Genomic DNA, 21,537 nt, shown 5'->3' with positions numbered 1-21,537 from the left:
AACAACTGCAATCAAGTGTTTGCGATAACTGGCAATGAGTCTTTCATATCGCTGTGGAGGAATTTTGGCCCACTCTTCTTTGCAGAATTGTTTTAATTCAGCCACATTGGAGGGTTTTCAAGCATGAATGGAATTTTCAAGGTCATGCCACAGCATCTCAATCGGGTTTAAGTCCAGACTTTGACTTGGCCACTCCAAAACCTTAATTTTGTTTTTCTTGAGCCATTCAGAGGTGGACTTGCTGGTGTGTTTGGGATAATTGTCCTGCTGCGTAACCCAAGAGCGCTTGAGCTTGAGGTCACAAACTGACGGCTGGACATTCTCCTTCAGGATTTTCTGATAGAGTGCAGAATTCATGGTTCCATCAGTTATGGCAAGTCATCCAGGTCCTGAAGCTGCAAAGCAGCCCCAGACCATCACACTACCACCACCATGTTTGACTGTTGGTATGATGTTCTTTTTATGAAATGCTGTGTTGGTTTTATGCCAGATGTAATGGGACACACACCTTCCAAAGAGTTCAACTCTTTAATCTCTCTTCCTCCAAGAGTTCAACTGACCTTAATTGAGGCAAGTGAGGCCTGCAGTTCTTTAGATGTTGTTCTGGGTTCTTTTATGACCTCTTGGATGAGTCGTCGTTGTGCTCTTGGAGTAATTTTGGTAGGCCGGCCACTCCTGGGAAGGTTCACCACTGTTCCAAGTTTTCTCCATTTTGTGGCTCCGACCGTGGTTCGCTGGAGTCCCAAAGCCTTAGAAATGGTTTTATAACGATTTCCAGACTGATACGTCAACTATTTTGATTCTCATCTGTTCTTGAATTTCTTTAGATCGCGGCATGATGTGTTGCTCTTTAAGCATGCTTCACTTGGTCAGACAGGCTCTATTTAAGTGTTTTCTTGATTCAACAGGTCTGGCAGTAATCAGGCCTGGGTGTGGCTAGTGAAATTTAACTCAGCTTTCTAAAATAATGTGGTTAATCACAGTTGATCACACATGATTTAACAGGAGGGGGCAATTCATTTTTCAAGTAGGGCCAGGTAGATTTGGACAACTTTTTTCCCTTAATAAATGAAATCATCATTTAAAAACTGCATTCTGTATTTACTTGCATTATCTTTGTGTAATATTAAAATTTGTTTAATGATCTGAATCTTTTCTGAGTGTGACAAATATAAAAAAAACAAAAAAAACAAACAGGTTGCAAAAACCTTTTCATGGTATATATATATATATATATACACACACACACATACATATACACACCTACACATATATACACGTTTAAAAAATATTTTGTATTTTACATGTGCAAAATTATTTTCAGCATAAAAATCTCAGATATATAAAAATATATACATTTATATTAATATATTAAATATAATATATTTATTTTTGTAATAATTTTGAAATATATTTATTTATGTGTGCTTAAGACTGTGTGTTCATTTGGTGCCAGTCAGCTGTCAGAATGTCATTTTCCTGCATATTGAGGTTGATTATTTATGTTTGGTGGTCTACCTAACAACACAAACAACTCAGTTCGACTGTATGCAAAATTTATACCGAAAATAATGAGAGGTAGTTCTAGCCAGATGACAGCAAGCCTGTAGAGCAGAAACGGTGCTACAATCCCGCCAATGTCACACAGTGTGGAACAGACCGAAACACCCAGATTTCTGAGCCAAAAAACATCAAATAGTAGCATTACTGACCAACATGTCCAAAAACAATCATTTACATATAGTACGATGTCTCTTTGCATTATAACTTACCTGATAACGGTGGGATATAGTTCAGTATTCACAAACACTACCAATTCAAAAGCCATAGTGATGCCCAGCCGTCCAACACAAGCAACAGCACTTTTTAACCAGAACATACCTGTGGAAGATACAAAATGTAAAGTAAATATACATATAACCACCTGTTTTCAGTCAAACTGAATTCTAACTCCAAATGGTAACACACTGTCGGGGATGAACGCTGTGATTAAGCAGGCCGCTCCTGCCACGATATTCGCAGCTGCAAAAGGAAGCCGGCGTCCGATCCGCTCAATAGTGAGGAGAATGAGGAAAGCTGCTGGCAATTCCACGATTCCAGATATGAGGAAGTCCACATACACGTTTCCTCCGAGGATTCCCAGCCTCATAATGAGACCCTGGTAAACCACAGCACTGGTGAACCTGGCGACACAATGGACAGACTACAGATGGATGTTCCCTGCACTTAACAGGGTTAGTTCACCCAAAAATGAAAATTCTGTCATTAATTGCTCACCCTCAGGTCGTTTCAAACCCGTAAGACCTTCGTTCATCTTCGGAACACAAATTAAGATATCTTTGATGGAATCTGAGAGCTGTCTGACCCTGCATAGACAGGGTCAGACCCTGCTTCGTATAATTGCGGATGAACCGCTGATGTCACATGGATTATTTTACAGATCTCCTCGCTACGTTTCTGAACTTGGTAACATCAGATTCCATCAAAAATATCTTAATTTGTGTTCCGAAGATGAACGAAGGTCTTACGGGTTTGAAACGACTTGAGGGTGAGCAATTAATGACAGAATTTTCATTTTTGGGTGAACTATCCCTTTAACACAGTGTTTTGGATCTGACGTACCAGTTGAAGCTCAGGATGAATGTGAATTTTCTCAGTTTGGAAGTCTTGAACAGGTCCATGAAAGATGCAGTCGAGATGGAGTCTGTGTTTTCGTCAGTCAGTGTCTGATGGATGAAATTGGACGTTTAAGAGACATTTGGTCATATTTTATGCTCATCATCACTGTGTAAACACTGTACCTCAATAATCTTGGACAGTGTCTTTTTGTTCTCTTTGGCTATTGCTTTAGTGATCTCCATTGCTTCGTTTCTCTTGTTTTGGCTGAGGAGCCATCTTGGTGATTCGGGGATAAACCTGAAATTCAGAGTGTATTTAAATAATGCAACATGGCTACATTTATCCAACACAGTGCAACTCAAAAGTTTACCAAAAAAAACATTAAATTACACGTAAATATCTTAAATGAGCCATTTAGGCATTTTCTTTGTGTTCATACTGAAATTAAAAAATATATATATTATAATTTTAATTTGTTAAAGATCGCATCATCTGGAAATATGCATTTGAATTATGTTAACAAATGAACTAAAAGTGAATTTTGTAGAATGTAAATGCACATATCAAATGTGCATCAGATATAAAAAATGTTTTTGAAAGAAATCTCTTATTCTTAACCAAAGCTGCATTTATTTGACAAAAAATACAGTAAAATCTGTAATATTGTGAAATATTATAAAAAAAAATGTATTTTAATATATTTTAAAATGTAATTTATTTGTGGGAGGGCAAAGCATTCAGAAATCATTCTAATATGATGATTTGGTCCTCAAGAAACCTTTCTCATTATGATCGTTGTTGAAAACATCACTTAATATTTTATATTATGTGGAAATATATAATAATATTTTGTGGAAACCCTGATAAGATTTTTTTTTTCAGGATTCTTAGATGAACAGAACATTTTAAAAACAGCATTAATCTGAAATAGAAATATTTTGTAACATTATAAATATCTTTACCGTCACTTTTGATCAGTTTAGTGCATCCCTGCTGAATAGAAGTATTAATTTCTTTCAAAAATGTATCCTAATTTATATTTAATCAGGAATATTCATTTAAAGTTCATAAGAAATGGATAGAATTTTTTTTTATGAAGGTGGGGATTATAAAAGGACATACTGTTCCAACACAAATTTGCACACGTACAATTTGCAAATATATCTGGAAATCACAATCCACAACCATAAACAGGCTCTTACCAATAGTACGTCAGGAAGCAGATGTAAGGAATGGTGAAGACCACCTGTAGCCAGCGCCAGTTTGGTATGAAGTAAGCTAAGAGAGGAAGAATGAGAATGCCCAGACTGAAGAACAACTGATAGGTCACTCCCACCATTCTCCTGTATTCAACTCCAACCAGCTCCGTGACTGCAGCCAGAAAACAAGACATAATGGAACATGAGGATATCTGAAATATCAAGGATCCCAGTAAGCTTTTAATGCATCCACCACTGCATCTGAACTGAATATACTTATATTACACTTAAGCATAATTAAAGAATTTGAAAATGTTTCGTTACTTAGCACATATCCAACCATCCAGCCGCCCTTCACTCCAAAGCCAAAGAGAACTCTGAACAGCAGCAGGGCGATGTAATTGGGCGACGTGGCCACCAGAATCCCTGTTACTCCGATGAAGAAGTTGGTCAATAGGAAACTCTTCATTCTGCCGTATCTGAAAGAAAAATGAACAAATGTGAATCAATTCGATCATTACAGAAACATTCGTTTTGTGCATGCCAATAAAAACAATTACTTGGCTTTCAGTAAGATTTTTCAATGTTTTTGAAAGAAATCTATTCTGCTCACCAAGGCTGCATTTAATTGATCAAAAATACAGAAAAAACAGCAATATTGTGGAATTACAATTTATAATAACTGTTTTCTATTTGAATATATTTTAAAATGTACTTTATTTCTGTAAGGCAGAGTTAAATTTTCAGCATCATTGATGATCCTTTAGAAATCATTCTTAATATGTTGATTTGCCGTTGTTGTGCTGCTCAATATTTCTGTAGAAAACCATTTCAGAATTCTCTTATGAATATAAAGTTAAAAAGAACAATTTATTTATAGAAATCTTTTGTAACAAAATGTTTTAATGTCACGTTTAATTAAATTGAATGCATCCTTGCTGAATAAAAGTATTAAATATTTAATACAATACAGTTTTTTAAAGATTTTTTTCATCTTGATTGCACTGAATCAGAAACAATGAATTTAGATAATATGCATAATAACAGGGGTTCACGAAGTTGACAATTATTGTCTTATTTTCCTGTAAAAATACTAAAAAGATGTGTAATTATATTGAGCATTGAGCACTTTATTTCACTCAGCACGGTGTAAAATTATTATTATTCTTTTCCCCTTATGTGTAATATGGTATTTATTTAATTATTCCTTATTAATTGTTTAAATAATTTTTTAGCTAGATACGTTGGCAAATCTATAATTTCGTTGGATGCAAGTACAATGACAATAAATAATAATCTGAAATCTAAAAATCCCTGAAAAAACATACATTTTCTTGAAAAGTAACACTGCATAATATGTTACTTGTTTTCAGAGAATATCTTCAATATGAGGGCATTTTGTCGAACTACACACAATTGTTGGCATATTTTTAAGTATAAACAAGCTAAAAACAGCTGTTGCTTATCAATCTTGTAAGGATTTAAATTTGAAAAGTAAATTAGAAACTCAAAATGCATCCATGTAACATTGAAATGTCAAACAAGTCATACTTGTCTGCCAGGTATCCAATTGCAATGCTGCCGACAAAGAAACCAACACTGAGCGCGGCCTGGAACATGTCAACATACCAGGCGTCTGCGCACACTAGATCAAACTGCAACACACAGGTCTCACGTCAGACATTTTGTTCTCTCATTGCACTTCACACAATTATTACCAAAAGAAAGAGCGTGTTTTGTGATCCCACCACTCACCTCAGTGACGAACGACTGTCTTCCTTCATAGTCGTACTCCCAGCCGTCTGTACAGCCTGTCATCGGTAGAGTAGAAAGCTGGGCCTGGGTGAGCTCACTTTCTGGATTGTCACAAGTTAGACCGGTGGCGTTCCAGTCCATGTCCAGCTTCTGACACTGACTGTACGTCACCCCTGTAGAGCTGTTCATCAAGGGTACAGTCGCCCTGCGTGCGTCTTGAAGACTCCAGCCGCATCTTTCCCGGATCTCAATGACACCCGGGTCACGGCACCAATGTTCAGGGGTGAAGCCCTGGAATACAATCCCCACATATACAAAAGAAAACGGTATAGAGACCAAGCAGAATATGGAAACAATTCGCATCTGGCAACGACCGAACTTGCCGGCCTCCTCTAAGATGTCTTCAAAAGTAGTCATGGTCACTGTACGGCTAACAGTGGAGGACTTGAAGGCGTCCGCAGCTGTAAAAATAGGTCTTTTAAGTTGAGGCACAGTATTTACCCACAGCTGACTGAGCAAAAGTCCAGAGGAGGTTGAAATTTGATATATCCGTGCTGTGATTGACCAATTACATGCTGGGATGGGACACGGGGGACAACAAGTTACATTTTAACCCCAGTGACATCTGAAGCGTTACGTAATTTGTCACTGTATAATTTTTGTTCATCAAGTGTTGTATGAAAACGGTTCAGTAAGTGGTTTAGTAGGTAGACTACAGACTAAACCATGACTTAAAGTCTAAACAGAACAAGTCTACCCAGAGTTTCGGGGTTTAGTTAATGATGAAAGCAGATAATAAATGTAAACAAATTAAAGTGAAAACCGAAAATAAAAAATTGAAATAAAGCTGAAATAAAATATTAGATAAAAAAAAAAAACTTGTGAACATTAAAAATGTTTCCTTGACAACTAAATGAAATAATTTGAAGCACTAAAATTGCTAATTGGAAAAACAAAAACTACGGCAAAAACACATACAAAATTACTAAATATTAAACAAATTGTTAAAGAAAATATAAAAAAATGTTTTTTTTAAATAAAGCTGAAATATAACTATTCAACTAATATTAACACAATACTAAATTGAAGCACTAAATGACTAACTGGAAATAAATAAAAATAAAATTAACTAGAACTAAGAACTAAGGCTGAAAGAAAAAGAAACAAAAAACCTACTAAACATGGCATAAACACAAAATTACTAGAACTTTAATTACTAGAAAATATAATAAAGTAAAACATAAATATTAGATGAAAAAAAAAAAAAAAAACATATTTCAGATGCCAAGGATTCTAATATTTAATTTCTTAAAATTACTAACTATATAGAAAAATCTACTATAAAAAATTAAAAGCTGAAATATAGATGAAAACAAATTTAGATTTCAAGGCAATATTTCAAACGTTCATTTAGTTTCTAACTAGAAACAAATTACAAGCTAAAACTGAAATAAAAATAAATTAAATGTAAATGGTATTTTTATTAGTTTTTTTAAATGTTACTAACCACATAGGGATTTATTTTAAATCATAAAAATATTTACAAAAATATGAATAAAAACAAACACGGATTTGATTCAGTTGTTTAAGTGTGCCCTCAGTCTAGTTAAAGCAGCGAGATGAACCACAATAACTCCATATAAGGATGCATACAGAGGAGCTGATAGTTTTATTGAAATAATGCCATAATATCTCAGCATAAACTAATTAAAATCCCAAAACAAGATGCTGTAAAACATGACAAATACAGTCTGAAAAGAGCTAAAGCCTCTATCAGGAAAAAAATAAATAACTATTTCAGGACCTTCTCTTGAAGTATTTCAGAGAATTGTACCGTACAATATCCCATATAGCAGCTGCAGACATTTTTTCAGTAAGGAGAGGGGAGCACGTGATGACCAACAGCTAATCGAGTGCACCGCCCCTAAAGGACAGGAAAAAAATAAATAAATGCTGTCCCCCAAAGTGCAGAGTACTAAAAGAGACACCCAGGCATGCTTTAACGCATCTTGAAGTACTGTCTCAGTAGCAGTGAGTTATGACAGATATACAGAACTGGTGTGATTTTATTTGGCAACCATATATGTGAGGAATACACTGATGAATGGTAATACAAGCCTCTGAGACAAACTATTAGAGCAAACAGCAGAGTCGGAGTGAAAAACACTATACACATGCTGCCAAACAGGACCAGTGTCCTGTTGTACCTCCACTGCCATGTGAGAAGAACGTTTTGGTAAATCATTTCTGGAGAGCTGAAAGCAAACTTGCAACACAACTTATGTAAATAATTGCATCTTTCGTAAAGTCAGCAAAAACACGGGAGCTGAAACCGATTCAGCAAATAAAACGCATCATTTTTGCAGGTGTTCAGGCCGTTGTACCGTTCTGTCAACTGCTGTACTTGTGGCTTCTTTCATAGGCACCAGTGTCTTCTTTGCAAAATATAAATTAAAATAAAGAAAAATTATTAAACAATAGGTTACACTTTACAGTAAAGTTCAATTTGTTAATGTTAATTAGTGCTTTAGATGTCACCAACTAACCATGAACAATACTTTTACAGAATTTATTAATCTAGGTTAATGTTATTTCCACATATTCTAATACATTTGCAACATTTCAAGATGTATAAATAAAAATTAATGTATTGTGCATAAACATAAATAATAGAATATTTATCAAATTAACAGATTAATAAATTCTGCAAAAAAAACAAGTTTACTGTTATTACATATATGGAGCCAAGGGGAAATGGTGATTGGAGGAAAAATTTCAGTGCTCAACGCCTTTTTTCTCCCCCCAAAAAAAATTTGTGCAAAATTATAATGTTCCCCCGAGAAACTTTGTGCTTGATCGCAAAAGAACTGAAATATAAAATTTCTCCCAACTCATTTTATTTCTATCACAAACGTTTTGGGAGCGAATTGCAAAGTTTTTAACGCAGAAGTTTCACGAGCGAAGTTTCTCAGAAGAACACAAATGTTTTGTGAGCAAATGCTATAGTTTTGCAAACAAACACAAAGTTTATATGGGAAACAAAAACGTTTTGTGAGCGAACAAAGTTTCTCAGGAGAACAGAACATTTCTGATCAATCGCAACAGTTTCGAGAGCAAACATAAAGAGTTCAGTTTTACTTAAAAGGCAAAGGTTTTGTGAATGAATACAAACTGTAAAAGTTTTACGATCAAACGCAATAGTTTATCGAGCAAAGTTTCTCAGAGTAACGTAAAAGTTTTACGATCAAACGCAATAGTTTATCGAGCAGTTTCTCAGAGTAACGTAAAAGTTTTACGATCAAACGCAATAGTTTATCGAGCAGTTTCTCAGAGTAACGTAAAAGTTTAACGATAAAACGCAATAGTTTATCGAGCAAAGTTTCTCAGAGTACAGTAAAAGTTTTACGATCAAACGCAATAGTTTATCAAGCAGTTTCTCAGAGTAACGTAAAAGTTTAACGATCAAACGCAATAGTTTATCGAGCAAAGTTTCTCAGAGAACCGCAAAAGTTTTACGATTAAATTTTACAATTATTGGACCTTCGCACTCTGCAGTTTTTTTTTCTTTCCCTATTTTAATTTAATTTAAAATGTAATTTTTTCCTGTGATGCAAAACTATATTTTCAGCATCAGTGTTACAAGGTACTGCAGTAATCATTCTAACATGCTGATTTGGTGATCAAGAATTTGTATTATTATTATTATCAATATTGAATATAGTTATCATGCTTAATTAATTAATTTTTTTAAAACCATAATACATTTTTTGGGGGATTCTTTCAAAAGAACAGCATTTATTTGAAAAATAAATCCTTTCTAATATTTTAAATGTCTTTACGGTCACCTTTGAACAACTGAACGCATCTAAAGTATTAATTTTGGCCATTACTGGCCACAAACATTTGTATTAGTTTAAAATAAAATGATAATACAAATGTACTTTGCATTTTACCTCCTGTCTCGTTTGTGCAGCAGAAGAACAAGCAAACAGATTGTGAGCACAACCAACAGCAGGCTAAGCACCGCCCCTAAGGCCTGACTCCGCCCAGATAATCCAGCATGCTCCTCCCCTCCATCAGTGCTGTGCGGGTCCATGGAGGTGGATGAACTATGAGAAAACCTATGTATTATACTCAGACTTGGCTAACAAATCTATGTTGTAGAATTATTGAATTAAAGCTTAAAAGTATGATTAGGCTTTAGTAATACTCACAAAAATTCACAAACGGTGGCGGTGTGCCAAACAAATAGATACTGGCAGCCATCTGTCTCCAGCATGAACTCTGGGATACCCTCTCCTGCTGTAGGGCTGCAGTGGAACAGGATGGTCGAGGACACAGTTTTGGTTTTGTCTCGTCCACATACAGATTCAGATGGTACCAAGACGTCAAGATTTCCACCTGACAAAATACAACACCAGGTCATTTCATAAAATGGTTACATCACAGAAATACACAATAAATTGTGTTCATAAATTTTTTTTCTAATAAACTAATAATATATTAGGAGTTCATAGAACAAAATAAATTGAATTCGAAATTTTGAATAAAAAGTAATGAAACTGGACAACACAGCAGCCAATTCTAAAAAAATTAAAACCTAAATGTTTTGGCAAATATTGAGTAAGTATACAGAAACTAAGTAATAATACAAAATATATTTTAAACAAAACATTGTTGTGTCGTTACAAAGAGAATGTTTAAATTAAATAATGAACAAACAAAAAAATCCTCTTTTCAAACAACAAAAAATTTAAACTGAACATTTAAAAACATTTTTGGCATTTTTATGTTGTTACAAAAAGAATTTATAAATGATTTAATAAAAAAAAAAAGCGTGTGTTGTTATAAATATATTTAAAAAATAAAAATACATTAATTAATTAATTAATGTAAATAAGTACACAAATAAACGAAGGAAATCTTTGTAAAAAACAAACAAGCAAAATATTTTAAAAACTTTTAAATAAAAATATTTTCAAATATCTTTGACATTTGCGTGCTGTTATAAACAGAATTTCTAAATAAATGAATAATAAAGGGGAAAATAAACCCAACTTTGCCTTTCATCTGTCCCAATATGCATACTGAAATATTTGAGCACACTGCACTCGCACATCACACACCGTAACTCCTAATATGGTCACGTACTGATTTTATCTCACCTTTGATATAATACTTGGCTTTGCTGGAGGAGCCAATTTTTCTGCGGTAACTGTCATTAATCTTGACTTGACAGATATTGGCACCCAGGCAATTGGAAATGGAGCCGTCGGTGATGCCTGACAGCTGGATGTGGTAGATATAGCGATCTCCATTGGGACGGATGTCTCCTGTGGCGTTGTGGAAACTGAGGACAGATAAAACACTGTTTCTCTCATGCACATTAATACATGTGGTGTGGTGTAGTTGTAGGCTCTGTTTTAATGAATGAGAGGGTGAGATGCCCACCGGTAATAAAGTGCTCCCAGGCTGAAAATGGCTCCTGTCTCTGGCACTTTGATGGTTCCATTGATCATCTCCACTTCCTCCTGCTTTACAGCACATGCAGATCGAGTCTCCCACTCCACCCAGAACTCACATGCTGTCTTATCCTCCCTAAAACATAGACATAAATATGAATTTTATAGATAACATATGCTATGCCAACACCACAAGTTAAGAATTTTCATGCCAAGTCAACTTACTTTAATAATTTCGGATGGCCAACTGTGCTGCCACACTTCAGCTGCAAGATTGTTCTGGCTGGTTTATCGTTTCCACACACCTCGTCACCCATGGAATAATTGACGAGGATCTTTCCATCTGGTGAGGACACATACTGATGAAAAACCAACAAAACTGTAATCACGTCAGAGAAGGTTTAAAAAGACTTACCGATGAACTCCATGGTCTGCGTGTGAACACGGCCCAGAGTCTCAGTCTTCCCACCAGCACGTCTGCGACACACGGCAGCTTCTGCTGCACAGCCTGGCTGGCCTCCATGAATGGCCTGACAGAGATTGAAGTAGTACCTGTGAGAACAAATAATACAATTGTGAATTTAATTAACACTGAACATACGCAGGTGCAATATTACACCAGTGTTTCATTACGGATTAAATGCAATGTGTCCATATTCCACTGACTTGAGTACAAATAGTACTTTAAAAATGTATGTTTTTGAACAAAAACAAATATATAGATATAGAAATTATGTCTGGTACAAATAGCAGGGATTAAAGTTAATTCGCTACGTCGGATTTCCGTCAGTTCATAAAGACAGTCACTTGCTTCATTCCTGAATGATTCAGCTGTTCGAACAAATCAATTGAATGAATGATTCATTGATAAAATAAGTGACTTGTCGCCACCTGCTGGCAGATTTAGTTTCATTTTTAGCGGATAATTTCAGTTATTTGAATCATATTTCTGTATTCAAAATTTTATATTTAAAACATTCTCCACGTGAATTTATGAATTTAATTGCCTCATTAAACGTCTGAAAATGTACCTACAAGCCACTTTTGTAGTTTAAATTAATTTATTAATACTAATTTCATATGATTGGTAACTTATTTGTATTATTCTACATATTCTTTTAAATAGAAATTTAAAAAACATAAATATAAAATTATTAGATTATAAACATACAATTTTGAATTTGACATGAAAATTATGCCATTGCTTGATGTGTTGCATGACTAGCCGTTCAAAGCACTTCATGAGGATGGGGGTAAGTGCAATTGGACGGTAGTCATTGAAGCAGGATGGAGACGGCTTCTTCGGGAAGTCACTGTAAGTCACTTTAAGGAGTCAAACGTCACCTCGTATTAGGAAGGCTAATTTTTGATCAGAATTTTTGATTATTGATCAGAAGGTGCTCCTAAATTTTTTAATTAGGAGGACAAGCGCTCCTAATTACAAGAAGAAAAAAACTGCTCTTAAACTGGGTGTGGTCGGGAAAAAATTCTCAGTAAAAATATATATTTTTTTGCTTTAACCCCTGCAATATAATAAGTAGAAAAATAGAAAAGAGAAAAGTAAAAAAGAAAAGTAGACAAATAAGTTACCAATCATATGAAATTAGTATTAATAAATTAATTTGTACTACAGAGGTGGCACAGAAGAACACAAAAGTGGCTTGTAGGTACATTTTCAGATGTTTAATGAGGCTCAGAGGTGGCATGAGTGCAATTAAATTCATAAATTCATGTGAAGATTAATGTTTTAAATATACAAATTTGAATACAGAAATATGATTTAAATAACTGAAATTATATGCTAAAAATGAAACTAAATCCGCCAGCAGGTGGTGGCAAGTCACTGATTTTATCACTGAATCATTCATTCAATTGATTCGTCAGAACGGCTGAATCATTCAGGAATGAAGCAAGTGACTGTCTTTATGAACTGACAGAAATCCGTCATAGCGACGGAACTTTAATCCCTGAAATTGTCGATAATTATTGCTCTGTTATGGCCTTTTGTATATTTTTTTTAAATGTAAAGATCCAGGATTTAAAAATGTGTAAATAAAAATGTGCTGATACTGGCCATTACGGTTTTGTCAATGATATGTTGTTCATTCACACCCCATGACAGGGGCAAATTAAATTGTACAGAACAAACAGGTGTGAAACTCACGAATCATCCCCGTTGCTAAATTTCCACGGCTCTGTTAGAGACGAGAGTGTGCGCAGGTCGTAGGTCTGGTGTTGTCCTGCAAGCTTGCACTCCATCTTTTTGGGTGGGCAGACCACATTCGTTCGCCACTGGAAGGTGACAGAACATCCTTGGGTTTCGCTCATCAGCTGAGGACTTCCACGGCCTGCCGCTCTGTCACACGAGAACAAAATGGATGACTGCCGTTTCCCTCTTGGTGCTGTGAAATAGACAAAAAAATTAAATAAAGTTAAAAAGACAGCAAAAAAAAAAAAACAGCCTTAAAATCAGGTTTCAAATAATTAACTGCCGTTTCCCTCTTGGTGCTGTGAAATAGACAAAAAAATTAAATAAAGTTAAAAAGACAGCAAAAAAAAAAAAAACAGCCTTAAAATCAGGTTTCAAATAATTGAAATCGACATTCAATTAGACAGAAACACATTTGTTATTTAAATCTTAAAAACACAGACAATTTAAGTAATGTTCATGCTATGTGCTGCTAAATTGCTGAATCGAACTGAAATAATTACATTATCCATATTTAAATGATTTACATTTTTAAAAAATTACATTTTGTAAATGTAGTTATTCACATTTTACTTAAATAATTTACATTTTATTAATTATTTTTAGTGCTGTCAAATGATGAATTGCATCCAAAATAAAAGTTTTTATTTACATAATATATCTGTGTGTACGGTGTATATTTATTATGTATATATAAATACACACACATACAGTATATCTTTTGAAAATATTTACATGTATATATTTATATTCGTATAATTTACATTAAATATAAATATATTCATTAACATATAATATAATATATACATTAAATATATTAATATATAAATGTAACATTTTTTCTTAAATATATACATGCATGGGTGTGTATTTATATATATATACACATAACAAATATACACAGTACACACACATATACACGTTGTGAACAAAAACTTTTATTAATCATTTGACAGCACTAATTCTTTTACTTTAAGTTAAACGAGTCTGTTTAGTTTTCTTTCCTTAATACGGAACTGAACCCCTTAAAAAAAAGACAGATTAAATAAAAATGGATTGAAATAAATATAGCTTGTCTAGTTGCTCTATCCTAAAAAAGTACATGTAATTCATGAGTTTTTCGGTCGTAAAGGATTCGTACCGCCAGAGCAAAAGCCCCATTTCTGATCTTTGTCAAAGTCGCTTGTAGTGGCACACCACTTCCTGCCGTCAGTCCTGCCCTGAGTTGTGCACTCAGAATAAAACTTGCCCAGGAACTTAAAGGGGAAAATGCACACTTCATTTTTATCTGTAACTGAAAGACAATAAACACACATTTTAATCATTTAAGGGGAAAGTTTAACAAGAGTTCAACAAGAACCGTAGCGGCACCCCTGCATACAACTGAGGCCAAATTGAGGTATATTACAATTATTAGCTTCTAGAACAAGACCATCTGTCAAAATTGTGCCTTAAAATGCTGTCTAATGGCTTAATAGGTTTTTAGAGTGATTCAGAGTGTTTGTCTGACCTTGAGGACAGGTGTCTCCTCCACTGTACTGCATGATCACAGCCTGCTCTTCTCTCTTGTAGTCTAGGTTCATGATTTTGCTGTTTCCGTATGAAGCCGCAGAGCCCGTTAAGATCAGACATACCGCGCTGTCTTTACATGCTGTGCCTGTCACAGTCCCACACACGTTGATATTAAAGGAGCCGGAGCTTCTAGGAACCTAAAAAACACAAATGAATTTATCATCCCTTTGCTAACATGCTTGAATAAGTTGACAAACTGAGATCTTGGGTATATATATATACACACACACACACACACACACTACTGTTTCTGTCATGACAACTCTCGGAGGGATTGGCATGGTAATGTACATGACAGTGTTAATGTATTTGGTCTTGGCGGAATAGATCTGCTACGCTGCTGCTGCAAGTACCAAGAATTGCTACTGCCAATACATCCACAACGTGCTGCTGTGAGCATGTAGGAAATACTGCGGTTGCACATATACACATATGAATAACCCCCATAGCAAACATGAATCACCTCGCAGCAGATCTATACAGGTGGAGTTGGGGAAGGTGGAGGGTTTCTGAAGCAAGCTGCGAACTGCTACAGCAAACAAAAGCCAGGTATTTGAATGTTGAGCAGCAAGCTCATAGGATGCTGATACAGGAGAGAATCAATCAGCTGTGCCATGTAATATGATGTCATTATGTCAGATTGAGTTAGACCAGGGCTGTCCAAAGTTTAGCTCCAACTTGCCTCAACACACCTGACTGGAAGTTTCTATGCCTAGTAAAGAGTAAAGAGCTCTTAGTAAAGAGCTTGATTAGCTGGTTCAGGTGTGTTTAATTAGGGTTGGAGTTCAACTCTGCAGGACACCGGCCCTCCAGGACCGAGTTTGGGCAGCCCTGAGTTAGACCTATCAGACTGCGCCATCTAGAGTTTCATGTCAGAACTCCGTATTTAAAGGTTTGGGGGGGGGGGTCTAGATTTTTTTTAATTAATACTTTTAAAATACTTTTATTTGGGGAGGATGATGACAGGCAATACATTTATAATGATACATATTCAATCTCAAATAAAAGTGGTTCTTTTGAACTATTCAAAGAATTCTGAAATAAAATGTATCACAGCTTCCACAAAAACATTAATCAGCACAACTGATCTCAACATTGATAATAACAGGAAATGTCTCTTGAGCAAATCAACATATTAGAATGATTTCTGAAGCATCATGTGACACTGAAGACTGGAGTAATGATGCTGAAAATTCAGCTATCATTCATTCAATATTGTAACAATATTACTGCACTCTTGCTTGATCAAATAAATGGAACCTTAAGTGACTTCTTTCAGAAACATTAAAATTTTATAGACCCCAACGCTTTGATGGCACAAATTTCAATTCTTCAGTCTTGGAAAAGTCTTTCTCTCTTCAATACCTGAATGGTCCCTGACAGCGCTGAGAGGTCAAACGTGTAGCGCAGCTGGGAGACGGTCAGACTGCAGCCCTGCGCCGTGATGGTCTCCGGACAAACCACAGGAGTGGCCCACTCGAACACATACATACAGTCCTGAGCTCGGATCATCTGGGGAGAACCCTGTTTGTGCAGAACCAACATTTACACTCAGGTACGACAGAAACCACCAACCACTCAGTTACACTATGAAGATTTTGGGTTGCTCTCTTACCAGCTCTGCTCCTTTCTGGCAGGTGAAAACGATCCTGGAGGAGTAGTTGGAGGTGGGGTTAGAAGGGCAGACGGTTGTGCTGCTGAAGGTGATCTCCACCTCGTTGGTGTTGCTGTTATAGCGAGGAGGGGAGGTGATTCGTCCGATGTCCTGCACAGAAAGGAAAAAAACCCACAAGCCCAAAAATCAGATTCAAACATTCAATACAGGGTTCGTACACATTTTTACCAATACATTTCCATGACTTTTCCATGACTTTTGAGACAATATTCATGACCTAAATGTTCCATTATTTTACAATAAGAATACAAATCTGTTCAAATTATCATAGCATATGTTAACTAAAAATGACTATTAATGCTACTCGTTTGCTTTCTTGTTTTAGTAAGAAGAACACACATTTATCTAGGTTAACCATTTAAACTAACATTGTTTTTTATAAGCATTTTATATAGGCTTATAGATTTTATTTTAGTCAAGTGGTGATGATTTGAGAAAGCTAAATTGATCAAACATAGGCTATGATTAACTCACTGTCTGCCACTGGCCGCTTGGTCATTACTTTAAAAAAAAAAAAAAAAAAAAAAAACTTGAATTTAACAAACAAAACATTTTCCAAACATGTCTAAATTAACGTAATAAAGAAATGAAAATATATATAACCACTGTTGCCATTAAAAACGAAACTGAACTATTTTAATGGCTACAACAGCAGCTGTGTAATTTGGAAAGAGAGAAAGAAAAAAAGACACGGGCTCCAGTCGGACTCGGCCAGTAATTCTGATAATCTGTCGGATAAGGGCTGGACTAGGGCATATGTTTGAGGCCCGTGCAGGGTTCTGCTGAGCTTATTTGGTAGCAAACGCAATACTCATACACGCACGAGCGCACTTTGGATGTGACTGCGCACCGCCTCTGGAGCGCGCGAGTACCGAATGGCTTAAAAAGACGTGCAAATAAATAATAAAATTTTCTGACGATGCAACAATGACCCGATTAGGCAAATTACTATTCTGTCAACTGTCCCGAAACGCGAGTGAAAGTCTTGCATCGCAGCGTGCAGCGGCTCTTGTAGCGCAGACAAGATGCGCCGATGTGAAGCCGTTTGAAGAAAAAAGTCAAAGAGAGAAGACTCATACAGCTGAATAACTCATGCTGTTTTCAAATGACTGATTTGATCACTCTGTGTGGACTGGACTCAGTCTGTAGGTTTGATTATTTACTCATCAAACCTACATGCTATAGGCTATTGAATAAATGTGTGAATTTCCATCATTTTAAAGTCAAAAGCTGCGGGAATGAGTAAAACTATGCGATATAGCCTATGCGCAATCCCGCACCGAAATTCAGGACCTGATTAAACACAATTCTATTATACAGAGTTTTGTGAAATAGATTTCAAAACTTTTCCAGGCCTGGAAATTGGTGTTTTAAAATTCCATGACTTTTCCAGGTTTTTCATGACCGTACGAACCCTGTCAATATCATCCTCTGGTGCCATGGTATGATTAGTAAAAATATTTTGCGCAAATAAACTCTAAATAATATGAATAATGTCTCAAACTCAAAACTGACAATATGTACATTCTTCATCGGTAGTGTGAATAGGTGTGCATGTAGTATAAGACAGCCTCCAATATTGGTTATTATTATAATAACGATAACATTAAATTCTTCCATAATCAATGCTTTGGCTGCACAATTTGGGGAGAAATTCTAATTGTGATTTCTGATCAAAATGATGATTTAAAATGTGATAATTTACAAAATTGCACGATTTGGCCAAAAAAATCCAAACAAAACAAAAAAGAAACTGATTACATATATATCAATATGACTACAACAACAACAACAAAAATAACAATTATTAATATTATTATTTGTATTACTACTGCTGAACAAAATAATAAAATAAGAAATTATACTATAATATACTAAATATGTACTTATATACTAAATACTTCACTGCATAAATAGCAATACAATTATTATTATTATTACTACAACTAAACAAAAGACATAAGACATATTATACTATAACATCTCTAAAAATAAGAAAAATAAAAAACTTCTACTACCAATTATTTTTATTATTAGGAAATAAAATAATAAAATAAGAGATTACTAAATTTCACTGTAAAATAAAAAATGTATTTATATTATATTATTATATTTATATATATTATATTATATTATTATAATTACTACTACAAGTACTAAATAAATATGAAACAAAAAAACAACAACAACAAAATAATAATAATTGTATTTTACAGTACAATAAAATAACAATACTAATTAATGGCTGTTTTAGTTTCTTCATTTTCAAATGTTTAATATTGCTCTGCAGATCAAAGAAAGTGGAATTCATTGTTGTACTGATGCTTTTACTTACAACTGGATCTCCATCAACAGGATCCATGCACACAGCGGCCCCTGGAGGACAGTTGACCCCTGGGATGGGGTTGAGGGGCTGGCAGATGTTGATGTAGAAATCAGGAGACTTTTCCCTGTCCACATCCTCGTTGATAGCTGTGTAGTAACCGGTGAGATGGATCAGAGGACTGAGGTCAATATGGTTGGTACCGTTCCAAACGGAGCACGTCACCTGCAGAGAAGAGACACTACATTTGTTGCAGGTTCACCTGAAGCGAGGTTTAGAGAATCGAAAGATTATAGACCTCCTCTTACCTGTTGTTCGCAGACCAGAGGAGTGTGCCAGGAGAAAAAGTGAGTACAAGTAGTGTCATCTGAGTACACCAGCACGGGTTCATCTGTGCCTCCTCCCTCAGACTTGCAGACGAAGCTGAAGATGCTCTTGTGTTTGAAGGAAGGGTCGGCGGCACACGCGTCTCCATCCTCATAAGTGAGCTCCACCACCTGATCCTTATACACCAGCTTCCTTGTGGTTTTCCCACCACTTATGACATTCCGAGTGTCTTTGATGCACACGGCTGCAGCAAAAAAACAAAAACATCTCAACATTACCATATAAAGTCTTTTTGCTTAGAGCCTAAATGTTTTAAAACAAGACAAGTAATGTTTACATCCTCACTGAAAAAAAAAGCAAAAACCAAACTACTTCTTTATTCTTTGAAAGAATACACGCAACTATATAAAATAAAAAATACGGTAGTGTCTAAAGTGACCAAATTTAGTGACAAAAATATTTACAGAAATACTTAAGTTATTATACAAATGAAGTTCATATTTATTATTAAACTTGAGTGGAAAAATTTATAGTTTGAATTTTGTATATGAAATTTGCATATAAAATTATTACTATGAGTGCTAAAATATTTGACACTTTATTTTACACAATTTATTATATACTTTTAAGAAAGTTCATTCAAGTCTTTTTTCAAGTTCATTTAAGTTTTACACACACACACACACACACACACACACACACACATACATATTAGGGATGCACCGATAACCACTTTTTCCAGTACTCGCCTGATACCGATACTTTTATTTTTGGTACTTGCCGATACAGAGTACCGATACTGATATTTTTATTGCATTTGTCAATTTTTTTTATTTTTGGTACAGAAACCAAAAGAGTATGTATGATGTTAGTTGGTTAACTTCATTTATCAAATAGTCAAACCAAAATTTATTCAGACACCTTCAACATTTCTCACATTATCACAGTTTATTTGCTATAGTTTAGAAAATGGTAATAAAATATGACAAGAACTCAGAGTTAAACTTTGTCAGAACAAATTCATCTTGATAAATGTTAGATAACTTTGATAGAAAGGTATGTAATGGATTACAATCAACCAAAAATTATTCAGACAGCTGTTAGTATGACAGTATTTACACAACTATCAATACTTAGTCGGGCAACCCTTAGGCTTAATGACAGCCTTTATTCTCCTGGGCATGCTGTCACCCAGCTTCATGCAAACCTGAACTTCAATTTTTCCCCCCCAGACTCAGTCTTAATAAGTTTTGGTCCCAAATTTTTATCAGTTTTACTGGTAGTCCACTGTATGAAGAATTTTGGGATATAATTTGTCACAGTTTACTTTATTTTGCTATCATCACTTACATAAATAAACTATAGTGTCCTGCACCCACTAGTAAAAAAATATAAAAAATTATATCTGGTCTCTGATTAATTTTTGGTTAGACAGTAGATCCTTCTGTTATTTTCACACTTAATTATGCCCATTAAAATGTATTTTACAAGTTTTTGTTACTTTCACTGTTAATTTTTTTTGCTCTATGGTACGTCATCTTTAATTTAATAGCATTAGAGCTGCTCCATTGCAGCGGTTTAGTACTGTAATAATGCGCTTTGCAGTAATAATGCAGGGAATCACTCGTTATAAATCTCCTAACTGTGATATTTTCAGAAATAGAAGTCGCGTTTGTTTCATCTGAAACGTGCTGCGATTTATATTCCAAAGCCACTCATATAATGCAGAAACACTCAAGCAAGCAAAACATGCGCAACGCATGCATGTATTTGTACTGATGCTTCCAGTGATGTCTGTGAGAAAGGTATATTCACTCGACAAGCTCGTGCATCTGCGCCGCCGCGCGCTCAATCCACTCAGTGTGCTTTGCTTATCAGCTATACAGGCGTTAATACTGAATGTTTAACATTATATTCATTGCATACACATACTTCCTAGACATCCTTAATCTGTAATAACTCCATTCTGCTGTCTGTTGTTCTGTGTTTCTTTGTCTGAATATGGCACTTATCACATGCTGTGTGGTATCGGCGTTTGGTATCGGGGCATTTTAACGAGTACAGGAGCTCAGTATCGGGCCCGATACCAGTATCGGTGCATCCCTAATATATACACACACAGTATATAATAAAAAAAAAAATACACACTGTAAATTTATATATATACACATATACACTGAACAAAATTATAAACGCAACACTTTTGTTTTTGCCCCCATTTTTCATGAGCTGAACTCAAAGATCTAAGACTTTTTCTATGTACACAAAAGGCCTATTTCTCTCAAATATTGTTCACTAATCTGTCTAAATCTGTGTTAGTGAGCACTTCTCCTTTGCCGAGATAATCCATCCACCTCACCGGTGTGGCATATCAAGATGCTGATTAGACAGCATGA

General features: G+C 35.1%; 2 protein-coding genes across 2 annotated transcripts in view; both read right to left on the bottom strand.

Moving 5' to 3' along the window:
• Positions 1-6,085, bottom strand: part of LOC107603093 (solute carrier family 22 member 2-like) — a 9,200-nt gene extending 3,115 nt beyond the window's left edge. The window contains exons 1-9 of the mRNA XM_016295798.1: positions 5,574-6,085; positions 5,370-5,473; positions 4,143-4,297; positions 3,822-3,990; positions 2,802-2,916; positions 2,623-2,726; positions 1,969-2,183; positions 1,773-1,881; positions 1,564-1,676 (exon numbers count right to left, since the gene is read on the bottom strand). Of these exons, the coding sequence (XP_016151284.1) occupies positions 1,564-1,676; positions 1,773-1,881; positions 1,969-2,183; positions 2,623-2,726; positions 2,802-2,916; positions 3,822-3,990; positions 4,143-4,297; positions 5,370-5,473; positions 5,574-5,990 (1,501 nt within the window). The 5' untranslated portion in view covers positions 5,991-6,085. The remainder of the gene's footprint in view (positions 1-1,563; positions 1,677-1,772; positions 1,882-1,968; positions 2,184-2,622; positions 2,727-2,801; positions 2,917-3,821; positions 3,991-4,142; positions 4,298-5,369; positions 5,474-5,573) is intronic.
• Positions 6,086-9,522: 3,437 nt separating this feature from the next.
• The window catches only part of LOC107603065 (cation-independent mannose-6-phosphate receptor-like), a 43,560-nt gene continuing 31,545 nt past the window's right edge, over positions 9,523-21,537 (bottom strand). Inside the window, exons 34-46 of the mRNA XM_016295764.1 lie at positions 19,123-19,385; positions 18,827-19,039; positions 16,432-16,581; positions 16,182-16,340; positions 14,755-14,953; positions 14,386-14,538; positions 13,200-13,437; positions 11,451-11,587; positions 11,261-11,378; positions 11,025-11,171; positions 10,739-10,923; positions 9,788-9,974; positions 9,523-9,682 (exon numbers count right to left, since the gene is read on the bottom strand). Coding sequence (XP_016151250.1) covers positions 9,523-9,682; positions 9,788-9,974; positions 10,739-10,923; positions 11,025-11,171; positions 11,261-11,378; positions 11,451-11,587; positions 13,200-13,437; positions 14,386-14,538; positions 14,755-14,953; positions 16,182-16,340; positions 16,432-16,581; positions 18,827-19,039; positions 19,123-19,385 — 2,309 coding nt within the window. The remainder of the gene's footprint in view (positions 9,683-9,787; positions 9,975-10,738; positions 10,924-11,024; positions 11,172-11,260; positions 11,379-11,450; positions 11,588-13,199; positions 13,438-14,385; positions 14,539-14,754; positions 14,954-16,181; positions 16,341-16,431; positions 16,582-18,826; positions 19,040-19,122; positions 19,386-21,537) is intronic.

Source organism: Sinocyclocheilus grahami, unplaced genomic scaffold, assembly GCF_001515645.1.
Source record: "Sinocyclocheilus grahami isolate Dianchi unplaced genomic scaffold, SAMN03320097.WGS_v1.1 scaffold340.1, whole genome shotgun sequence".
In the NCBI taxonomy this organism is placed as follows: Eukaryota; Metazoa; Chordata; class Actinopteri; order Cypriniformes; family Cyprinidae; genus Sinocyclocheilus; species Sinocyclocheilus grahami.
The sequence above is the reverse complement of the archived record's forward strand: the minus strand, read 5'-3'. Positions and strand labels throughout refer to the sequence as shown.